General features: G+C 36.4%; 2 protein-coding genes across 2 annotated transcripts; one reads left to right on the top strand and one right to left on the bottom strand.

Annotated features, from left to right (window-relative positions):
- Nucleotides 1–142: 142 nt before the first annotated feature.
- On the top strand, nucleotides 143–7,670 carry LOC112574099 (metalloendopeptidase OMA1, mitochondrial-like). The gene is made up of 8 exons (XM_025254964.1): nucleotides 143–363; nucleotides 944–1,171; nucleotides 1,549–1,727; nucleotides 2,879–2,986; nucleotides 4,025–4,153; nucleotides 4,992–5,066; nucleotides 5,196–5,348; nucleotides 5,925–7,670. The coding sequence occupies exons 3-8, from the start codon at nucleotides 1,659–1,661 to the stop codon at nucleotides 6,084–6,086; spliced, it is 696 nt and encodes a 231-aa protein (XP_025110749.1). The 5' UTR covers nucleotides 143–363; nucleotides 944–1,171; nucleotides 1,549–1,658; the 3' UTR covers nucleotides 6,087–7,670.
- Nucleotides 7,671–8,020: 350 nt separating this feature from the next.
- Nucleotides 8,021–11,292, bottom strand: LOC112574124 (UPF0587 protein v1g245604-like). The gene is made up of 7 exons (XM_025255006.1): nucleotides 11,234–11,292; nucleotides 10,753–10,839; nucleotides 10,139–10,195; nucleotides 9,644–9,725; nucleotides 9,335–9,444; nucleotides 8,618–8,680; nucleotides 8,021–8,305 (listed from the first exon to the last, which is right to left on the bottom strand). Exons 1-7 carry the CDS (start codon nucleotides 11,234–11,236, stop codon nucleotides 8,222–8,224), a joined length of 486 nt encoding a protein of 161 aa, XP_025110791.1. The 5' UTR covers nucleotides 11,237–11,292; the 3' UTR covers nucleotides 8,021–8,221.
- Between the last annotated feature and the right edge of the window lie 41 nt (nucleotides 11,293–11,333).

The following is an 11,333-nucleotide window of genomic DNA, read 5'->3' as shown; positions in this document are numbered from 1 at the left end:
TCAGCAGATATGGACCTATAAAGAGTATGTGCAGCACAGCAGGCATGGTACAACCAAGGTTTTGGAAAGCGTCATTTCAGCAGCTGTTTCAACATTACCCTAAAGTTTTTCTTCCTGCAGCAAGATGCAGCTTAAGCCAGTTGACATTAGGCACGCACTTGAAAGTCAGACTTCATGATCAGGCCCAGTGGCTTAAGTGTGTCTCCAGGTGTAGGCAGATAGCCAGCAGCAGCAACAAAAGCCGCATTTGGGTCAGGCACATACCTAGCAGTGGCTTTCATACGACTCATAAACTTCAATTCATCCAGTTATTTGGATTTTTCTCAAGCCAGTTGCAAAACTTGGTGCTATACTTTCAGGAAGGTAATGGTTTTGAAAAAAGTCAGCTTTCACATAACTCTGAGATTTAATAAAATGCACATTGTGCATTAGTTCCAAGTCATAATCTATTTTGTTCAAATATATTTCAACATATTTACTGTTAAGAAAGTCTCAGGTCTTTTTTTAGTCAGCTGCCTAAAGATATATTCCTATTCAATGCAAGTTTCTATCAGATCTCACTTGCCTAAAGCTTTAAATGTTAAAGCTACAAATGTCATCATTCATTCAATATCATTTTGAAGTGGGTTTGCTGGTAAAGTGGAGATAGTCATTTATTTTTGTTTTATTTTTATTCCATACATAAACATTGTGTTCAGAAGGTGATGGAATCTCTGTGACTTGCATCAATCTGGTTTCCTTGCCTAATAAATATTTAAAGCTGAACCCACTATCAGAAAATAATCACAAGCACTTGGATAAAAGTTGGGAACATGTTTAGGTTGTTTGGCATCATTATCAGATCAAGACTATTAGGACTATTACTTTAGTCATATTGCAGTTTTTTGGTCATAAAACAGTATTGATAGGTATTAATGGATTTAATATTTTTCTGATTCCCTAGGACTTTAAGGAAGTGGTGGCAGACTCTCCCAGACAATAAACGAACTAATTTTGGACCAAACTACGCCAAAAGTGGTATTTGCTGGCAGCAGCTGTTTTGACATTGTCTGGTGGTGTTGCTGTTTACTACAAGACACACCTTCTGAAGGCACCCATTACTGGGCGAGAGCGATTTGTTGTTGTAACTCATGATCAGTACCTGAAGATTGCAGAAGCAGAGGCTGAAAATGTGAGATATATAATCATTCACCCCTATTTTTATAAAATCCCTCTTTGGCAATTTCCTGCATTTTAGGTACAATTGCAGATAGCCTGATGGTTAGAACAATTGGCATCTGAACTGAAGGGCACACATATGCTAGCTGATTTATTACCCATGGGGTGTAGTATACATTTCCAAGTTGTTTTGCCTGTTAAGTGGGTACTTGACTCTATAAAGGCTAAGGAATCAAGGTAGAGGGGCACCACTGTCACAAAATAAGGGGAGAAGTGACAGTTCCAAAACTTTACTCCTGTCAAGTAGTAAGACCAAGTGTCTACATTTTCTTCTTAGTATTTCAGCGTATAGTACTCTCATTTATGGACTTTGTTTTTTATTGTTCACAGTATTTTGAATTATATAAAGACAGAATGTTACCGGGTAATCACCCATTGGTGAACGAGTGCTAAACATTGGTCAAAGGTTGCTGGATGCTAACCCAGAGATAAAAGATCTCATGAACTTCAAGAAGTGGAAGGTGTATGTCATCAATGAACCTCAGACTATCAATGCCTTTGTATTGCCAGTGAGTATTCAGACATAATACAAACAAATGTTAAAAATAGAACTTTAAATTAAATTTTCTCCATCTTGCCTTGACAGTGTAACCAACACGTCGGTCCATGATGGCTACATAGGGATGGGCGAGTCATACAAAAACACAACCAAGATAAAAATTGCCGCACAACTGTAGATTTTATTCAGAATTTCACTTGGCAGCTGGACTGCCGTCTCTCCACTCTCACTTCCAAACCAAAAAGCCTCTCTCTACACTGTCAAGCTACACTACTTATCCTATTCTCGTCGAACGTTCCAGAAACCATCCCCCTTTCCCATGGTCTCATCCCGACCTTTCCCTGCCCCATGGCAACAGTTGTCACCCTTATCCCACACTGTATCATCATGGCCTTCCCAAATGGCTCAGTGTCTATGTAACTTCTGGTGTAACAATAGGTCCAGTAGCCAGTATCCACGGGTGGGCAGTTCAAGGCTGGCTATTACATATGCAGCCAGCGTGAGAAAGGGACAGTCCTGGGAGCTGCTCAACTCCTACCCTCTACAAAACAAAGACATAACTTAGTACACTACTAGAGTGCTACAACGGCAAGATTTGTTCTTTTCCTTTGGTGCTGTGTTGTTTCTCTATGTATTTGTTGTTACATTTTGATAACACTGTTGTAAATATTGCTGATGCTGTTTTATTTCCTTTATTTCACCCCTAGAAACAAGGGTTTGCTCAATAAAGAATTTGTTCAGTGGTTGTTACATTTTGGTCTCTTTATGCCTGTTACGTTCATTTTGAATCTATATTTTGTGTTGTTTTGCATTTGAAACCAAATGGGAAAAAATATCTTAATACTTTTTGCAACTGCTTGAACTGTTTTGGTATGGCATTTTGTGAAATTGATATTCTTGTCCCAAGATAGGGTGCACAAGAAGAGTGCCTAAACATTTGAACATTTAAATCTCCCTGCTCACTCTTGAGGTTTTGTCAGTGAGTCTCACATTCTATATAGCTACAGGAGCGTCATTAAAATTATCAGTAAAAATTTTATTTTTGGCTTCTCTGTGATGTGTCAAGATTTATCTTTGTGATGTATAAAATTTGCATGAGTTTTCACATTGTCAGATAATGTCATTTATTTAACATTTCTGGTTCAATCTTTTAATTTTCAGACGGGTCATATATTTGTCTTTACTGGAATCATTGGCTTTGCTCATAATGATGACCAGCTGGCTATGGTTATTGCACATGAGATGTCCCATGCTCTCTTGTCACATGGAGTAAGTAAGAATCTTGCTTAACGTTATACATACTTCTGCAAATCAACACTCATTTTTTGTTGTTGTTGTTGTTGTTGTTGTTGTTGTTGTTGTTGTTGTTAACTGATTTGAAATAAATATCACATATTTTGCATTATTTAATGCAAAAAAATCTTACCCTTTTGGCAAAGGCTCTTTTCTTTGGATGCATGACTTTCCATTATTTTCAAATTCCTAGTTTATGTGTCAGAAAGTTATGGGGTAATCAACAAGTATGTCTGCTTCATCATCAGAAAGTATCTCAAAGTTAAGTTCAGGTGCTTTTTGTGCTGAGAATTAGGTGACAAATCTGACTTGTGAGAGGAAAGGAAACATCTAAGCTTAGAAAATTCTAAGAAAATTCTAAAATGTCAGTCGAAAACGACTCCATAAAAAAGTGCGAAGGAAGGTGACTGCAGAAAAGTATTCCTTGAGCGACGTTCACAGTTACTTCCCTAGTATTTCTGTAAAATAAAAAATTTATTAATATCACCTGTATTGCAGATCTGTGTGCTTGCACATGCTTCTTTGATGGCAGCTGTGATTTGAAAAGAAAACGTAAAATGTGCCCGAGCACTTTATCCTCTAGTGCTGTAAAAAGCTAATGATTAGGAATTTGTTTAAACTCCAGCATAAAATGTTTGAAAATAAAATGTAAGTGAAGTACAAAAAAAGAGCTGAATGCTGATATGATATACATTACGTCTGCATTACTTTGTTCCGGCTATATTCCTTTCTGTGGAATTTTGGGGACTTATGAAATAGAATAAAATTAGAAGCTGTACTTCCATGTAAAGACAAATTGCTAAGAAAGAGCACCACAGTCCTAAGGTAGATGTTTCTTTTACAGTAATGTTTATATTTGGCATTACATTTCAATTGTAAATGATTGAATAGAGAAGTTTCTTTCAAACAGGTCTTATGACCCAGCATCAATTAATCTTGTCAAATTATTTTGGTAGCACAAATGCTTGTCTTGGAATACTTATCACTGATTAGTGTGTCATGTTTTATCTTCAGATAGAGTCAGTGAGCTACGCTCAGCTGCTTGATTTTATCATCATCACTGCCATGGCTGCTATCTGGTGTATTTTACCAAGTGATGGCCTTGCACTCGTCACCGACTGGTTCAATGAAAAGATTATTTCAGTGAGAAACTTTTAACTTTTTAAAAATGTAAGTGTTGTGCCATTCTGTTGTTTCTCTTTGCTTATTTTTTAATCCACTTGGAGGTCATCTCCTGAGATAAAACTGGCAGTCATCTGACATACATGCAACTTGGTGTCAAGGAACATCAGCGTCTGCCAGACCTCTGTTGTCAGTTCCTGGAGAGACCTACATTCCTTTTGGATGTGCTCTGTGGTTTATTTTAGGTCTCCACACAAGCACATTAGAGATGACACCAATGCAGTTTACAGTAACGGTGGTGCTTTAGTCTATTGTGCCCTGCCCTGAGGCAGAAAAATAAAAATATTGAAATTAATTTTACCCCCCCATGGGGGTCAAACTTTTGTCATAGTCTCATTTCTCAGTGCTGCTGTCAGCTTAGATAGCTGGTTATTGTTAGAGGCTTGTAGGACAAACAGAACACCACTAGTCTGTGCTTGCTTTGCTACTGATACTGTTCACTTTGCAGATCAGGGCTTTATCTTTGGCTTTGTAGTTGGTGCAGTAAGAGTCTGTTGGTATGGATACCTTCTGCCTGTGTACGTTGGGGTACAGGATGTATTGTCCATTTCAGATGGACAGACCCATCTGTGTAAGCCGGTGTCCATGCTACTTTAGGGTTCTTTTCATCTTGCATGGAAAGCTGTCAGTGTTTTCTTGCTTGTATAGTGTTATGTCATTGCTCACTTTTGGCACTAAGAATATTTAACATTTATCACAAATGGGAATAATTCCTTTCATAACCATGGAGACAGTTGAAGCAGGTGATAATTGTGTGAGTGTGTGGATGCATATGCCAATGGATATGTGCTTGTTCCAGATTATGCTGCACATGCCTTATAGTCGTCTGCTTGAGCGAGAGGCAGACAAAGTGGGACTCCAACTGGCAGCAAGGGTATGTGGTAATTAATCAAACAGGTTTTGATAAGTGTTTAGTAGCTGTCAGTAACAAAACAGAAATATGAAACAAAAAGTGCAAAAATGTACAAAAATGTATCCATTGGGCAACATGATTTTTCATCAGGCTTGCTACGATGTTCGAGAAGGAAGTGTGTTCTGGGCTCGCATGGGACTGCATGAAGAAATTTCAGAAGAAATGGAAAAAGTACCTGAGTGGTTGTCAACACATCCTTCTCACAAGAAACGTGTTGAATACATTGACTTCCTTCTACCACAGGTCAGTATCTTTCAACATTTTTTTTCCACCTGTACAGACATGGAGGTCAGTGTTTTACCACTGTCTGATGGTTGCATTTACACCTATAGCCAAATTCTATATACTGTTTCACATTTTGGAGTTGGCCAAGACATGTCTTCATAAAAATTAGCTGTGCTGTAAGCTGGATCAGGTATCTGCCAGTAAAATGTTTATTATTGTAATAGATTTTACAGACTTGGAGCAGGGTTAAGTGTTAAACACAAAATGTTAAGTGTATAACACAAGTCTTGGCTGTTCTTGGGATCATTTTTTCTTCTTGCTACCTCATACTGAAGATACCTCCCACTGCTCCATACCTCTATTAAAAAAAACTAAAGCAGTGGTACAACACTTAACCATTGTCAAATGCTTTGTCTGTTTTCTTAAGTCATCGTAGTTCTCCTCAGTCTTTCAGAAATTTTATTAACAAATAAATCAATGGCAGTTGACAAAATTTTATATAATCACCATCCTTTGATTTATCTTTGTAACTCTTGAGAAATTATGAATATTTAATTTGTATGTACGTTCTAACCTATGGCTTTGGGCTTTGAGGCTGAAGAGCTGCGTGAGGAGAGCAAATGTCCCAGGCTCTCAACCAAAGATCCAAGAGAGACCATTAAAACACTTTCCGGTCTGGTAGAACAACATGTGATAGCCAGAAAGACAGGACAGAATCTGACAAGAGTGGTGGCCCATGGCCAGATCTTGCAATGAGAATTCTTCTCCAAGTAAAAGAGACAATATATTTTTTGTGAAAAAAAACTTTGTGTGCCTTTTTGGACAGGAAACATTTTTAATAGGTCATGCTATCACTTAAGGTCTACATGCTCTTTTAGCAAGATTATGGCCTTTGCTGCATGCCCTTTTTCTAAGCTATTTTACATATAGTCAAAATATGGTCATTTAACAATGATCTGGATGACTCTGTGATCATTACATTTGGAAGGATATATCTAGCCTTATCTACAATTATTAATAAATATAAACTATACATACATTTTTTTTCACATGATCAGTAAGAAATGCCAAATATGAAGTGACATTTTTGTCAGATTCAAACGGTTGTAGATAATTAAAGTTAATAGGTGATGAGTAATGTTGAGTCTTTTTCCCCTCCACCAAGGTAGTAATCTGAGCATGTGATAAATATTTTAAATAAGTAAACCTGCTGAAAGGGGCTAACTAAGGAATTTCCTCTTCCCAAAATATAGGAAAGTAGCAAAGGTCTGAGAAAATACAAGTAAAAACAAAAAAGACTGGCACAATGGCATTTTAAGTCCACCATGAGCGGTATTCATTGATGTGTTGATGATGAGGATGCATTTAATTACAGAATGGCATATGTTCATGCAAGTAAGTCCCTGTGAGTTTACATTAGTATGTTTTTTCTGTATGTAAACTTCAACATAGTCACGAAAAAGAAGACAGAATTTAGGACAAGAACGGAAAAAATATAATTAGAATTCAAATATATGCTAACAATTGTCTTTAAAAAAAAAAAAAAACAGAGAAAGGGAAAAGAATTTCACAGAAACTGTTTGCATGACGGGGGCAGGGGGAGGAAGGATAAGATGGAATACTACCAAAAGTGTACAGAAGGAATCAATTATGCTAATAGTGAAATAAGACATCAAAAAGTAATCGATGGATACATAATACCAAGGAAAAAATTATATTACTCTATCATTTCTTTGTTCCCCCCCACCCATTTCGTAACTTAGAGCCACAAAGAATACCCAGCAGTTTCATCACAGTTATGTTTTATTACTTTTTTGAAAAGCAAAAATATGTGCCTCAGCATTTTTCTAGTTTTGATGTGTAAAATTTATTTAGAGCGCCATCAGTTTGGTGTTTCTTAAGATGCTCAGGTTAATTTCTTTTGTGAACTCCTCCAACTGTGATTTTATTGTTACCATGTTCTACTTCATTTGCTTATTACACTGATTAAATAACAATTATGACATCGACGTGACAAAACAGTGAAATACTTCTACTCTTGCACTTGCACTCTCTTACGGTCTTTCCTTCCACTGCTCATTTTGGGCAAGAGAAAGGATGAGGCATGACAATTAGAGAAAAGGGGAGCTAATGCAATGATGTTTTTAAGTAATGTAACTTGTCTTTATGACAGTGCAGATCAGGTCAGAAGGCAGCAAAGCAAGGGGGAGGGGGGAGGAGAGTGTGGGTAATAGACGCTGCCACCTAGAGAAGGGGGAGATCAAACTTGTGGTGGTGTTAGCTCTCCTTTTCCTCCCTTTCAATGTCTTTCACTCTATCACTGTCTAAATTTGTTAAAAAAGAAAAAAAAAGAAAAAAAGAAAATATATAATCTGATGGAAAAATAAATGATATTTCCTTGTTTCTTTTATGCATGCTAATGCGTGCAGATGCTGAAGGTTAGTGTGTGCATGTGGGAGGTGAAGGGAAGAGAGAGCATAAGAGTTTACAAACACAGGCCCACTTGCATCCATACATGCATTAAGACTTCTGCATATCATATGGATACACAACTGTATCACAACAGTCATGGCATCTGAACTCTTCCATCATGGACTTGTGAAAGGCATATTATTAAAAGAAAAGTAGATTAAACATGTTGATTATGCACATGCATGCACACTTTTTTCTCTTGCTGATGAAGCAATCTGAAGCATACAACAGCATCATTTTATTCAGCACATTATGACTGCACAAAATCAGTCTATTCAGCAGACAAGCTGATCACATTTACAGAGAGCATGAAATAAAAATATTGAAGCTTTCTAAAGTATACATGGCATTTACCACAGAAGTGATTTTCGCATATTGAAAGTTAAAAGTTCGCATGGGATGAAAATTGGCTATCACGATCACTGCTTCACATGCACAAACTGGAAACCTGCCTCAGAGATGCTGACAGACTCACCAGCCTTTTCATCATAGTCATACCATTCCTGAAAAAAGTTAATACAGTGCTCTTTTCAGTAATTGCTAAATAAGAATAGGATGGAAAGAAGCACTAATAAACGGTTTTTCAAGAAAAGTACACTTGTCTGAGTACTTAGTGGTGCAGAAATAAATATTAGGGGATGGTTGTTTTGCATTTTTCTTAACAGAAAAGTTTCATCTTCCTGAAAATTGAATTATGTTAAAGTGTTTATAATAGATTTAAAAAAAGACTTTGCTTTAAATGCTCCTGCTACCTGCAATAGTCTTGTCGGATTAAATGTATCAGGCAGGGGTTGAGGCAATATTTTTTCTCATACCTTTTCACTCAGATCAATGCTGAATGGTGTACCAGACTCTGTACCTTCTGCAATCCAGCCCACCTTAGAAAATAAATTATAACAATGCTGATAAATCTAAATTATTCATTTACCTTCTCAAGCAGGAATACATTTTCATGCATAATATTTCCACTTTTTAAGCAAGGAGAAAAATTTAAGCTTTTTATGAATTCTATTATCTTATAAGTTATATGAAATATTTTTTACTCTTAAAAAACATTTTAAATATCACCAAAGAAATTTATAGGCTGTTAAACTGAGGGTTAATCTGGTAACTTATTTGCAGCTGGTGAAATAAATGAAAGAACATTGAGAAGCAGCAGATAAAAAATAAGAAACATCACTATTACATGCTATACTTGAAATACATCAAGATAAAGTCAAATAAGGTTACCAATACTGTACCATCAAACATCTATACCATGTAAACACTCACTTGCCAACAAATTTTTAGTTATTTCTGTACATCAATATTTATGTACATTCTTGCTGTAGTCATGTGCTGTCCATGGTTAAGATGTGTGTTTTCTATGACAGAATACTATTATTTTATACCTGTGCCCTCTCAGTTGTATTCTATATTCATACCCAGGTTATATGAAGTGCTGACATGTGATGGGATTCACTATACACTAAAGCACTATACAATCATTCTGATTAGTATTATGAACCACAACAAGTTTTAATATAACTTACCCTAGGTGAAAACTCAGTAGGGGACACTCCTCTACAGTCAAATTTGACTATAGTTTTAAACTTTCCTGCATCCTCTGCAGTATATGGTGCAAATGAGTCTGGGATAATATCTAAAGAACAAAGAAAACACAGTGAAAGTTAATGAAGTTATTATTAGAAATCCAATAAAATTACTGCTGATTTGAATAGACAAATGTTTTGACTTAACATACATTCCTCTATAATCATTGTTAAAATAAAAATAAAATGCAAGCTACAGGCTTCCATATGAATATAGAATCAAACATATCTATAGTTGATGATTCTCACCTATTGAGTTTTCTCTTTTGCACAGTTTACATTTTAGCACTAGGCTTGCGTCACCTCTACCTCCTGCCAAAGGATAATTTTCCTGGAATACCAAGAATACCAGAACTTTTTTCCATGCAAGACATAAACAACTCTTGGTTTAATAAATGCTGCAAATAATACTTTTAAATGGCTAAGAAAGAATAAAGGATACTTCTGTTAAGATTTTTGTGTTTCATCAGATTAGAATTCATTAAATATTGGTCACAACAGAAAAACACTTAACTGAGATAACCTGTCATACAAGGATCAAAATGTGCATTATTATTATTTAACCATAAGTCATGTGACCATCACATTATGTTGTGGATCATCAGAGTCAAATCATTGCAGACATAAGCAAATGTCCATCAATATTTTTGTCAACTTAAAGCATTATAGCCTTATTCTTCAACTAGCCAATCTATTTTCTGTGACATCATGTCCAAAAATGTGCAAATTCAGAACTCGACTTACTGAAGCAGTTAAGTACACATAGTCTGGTGTCTCTTCACCACAGTTTTCACATTTCAGCTGAAAACATTAAAACCATAATGACTAAAGTCATCTGTAACAGTCAAAGCATATATATTTTTCATACATCTTCAAATTAAGCTACAAGTTAAACAAAAAAGTTAATTAACATTCTTTGCGTCCTAAAACTTGTGTAAGTCAAAGCTACTTGATTTGAAGTGCGAGTTCAAAACAGTTCTAATGGATGCAAGTTAAAGCTTTGAATTCTAAACATTGAAATAGTTTTCCTGCAATGATCCTGATATAATTTATGACACCATAATAATACTTTGACATGAACAATCAGCTTAAGCAGTATAATGATATATATGACACTGTACATTCAGTAAGTAAAGGCATACCAATAATGCAATCTACATGTCAAGTTGCTTCTTGATAAATGGACAAGTTAATGTGTTGAAGGCTGCATGGCATACTGATGATCAGTGCAGATTCCAAAAGCATCCCTGGGTAGTACAACTGTCAACCCCACCATTCACCCACTCCCATATCACCATCATTATCATCTGTGATCCTGTATGTGAATGTGCATGTAAAGCACGAAAATTTAGATATACCTTCAGATACCACCTGAAGTCATCGCCTTCTGTCTTTAAGTTGGTGATGTTTTCCATCTGTGCCTGAATCTGCAGAGCGACCTTTGGCTGCACAGTGGATAAGATCAGTTAGTGTTATGCTACATTGTTGCTCAATGCGGTGTCAACTACATATCGCTCGTATCGTTGCATGCTAATTCTGTGAATCACTAATTATAAACATATTTCTCTTTAAAATTATGATATCAGGGGTACTCGGGTGGCACATGCGACGCCATGTTAAGGTGATTGTGACTGAACAGAGGTATCGAAGAGAATGCAGGGGCGTGGAATTCTGCGCCGTAGATGAGCTGAACAATAGGGCTATTTGAGTGTTTTGCATCGATTACAGTTAGCCCAGGAAGGTAAAGCTCATGGTCACTGCGAGCCCCCAAGTTACGCATTTATTCCCTATCAGGCTTAGATTCAGGTGAATTTTATCTCCAGAACGAAGGATCCACACCATTTTCGTCAAATCTGTCAGATGCCATAGACTGCGTGAGCCACCAAACTCAGGGGAAGCTACTTTCATCGTTTCAAAAAATATATTCTGTAGATATATC

This window comes from Pomacea canaliculata, linkage group LG10, assembly GCF_003073045.1.
Source record: "Pomacea canaliculata isolate SZHN2017 linkage group LG10, ASM307304v1, whole genome shotgun sequence".
NCBI lineage: Eukaryota > Metazoa > Mollusca > Gastropoda > Architaenioglossa > Ampullariidae > Pomacea > Pomacea canaliculata.
This window is presented reverse-complemented; position numbering and strand designations above follow the sequence as displayed.

Bases quoted from the DNA above. Each gene is read 5' to 3' on its own strand.
- LOC112574124 (XM_025255006.1), bottom strand. The intron at 10,196-10,752 runs GTATATCTAAAT...TAATGTTTTCAG, and splicing joins ACTTCAGGTGGTATCTGAAG to CTGAAATGTGAAAACTGTGG. The intron at 9,445-9,643 runs GTGAGAATCATC...TTTGTTCTTTAG, and splicing joins CAAAAGAGAAAACTCAATAG to ATATTATCCCAGACTCATTT.
- LOC112574099 (XM_025254964.1), top strand. From the start codon at position 1,659: ATGAACTTCAAGAAGTGGAAGGTGTATGTCATCAATGAACCTCAGACT. The intron at 1,728-2,878 runs GTGAGTATTCAG...TTTAATTTTCAG, and splicing joins TCAATGCCTTTGTATTGCCA to ACGGGTCATATATTTGTCTT. The intron at 5,067-5,195 runs GTATGTGGTAAT...ATTTTTCATCAG, and splicing joins GACTCCAACTGGCAGCAAGG to GCTTGCTACGATGTTCGAGA.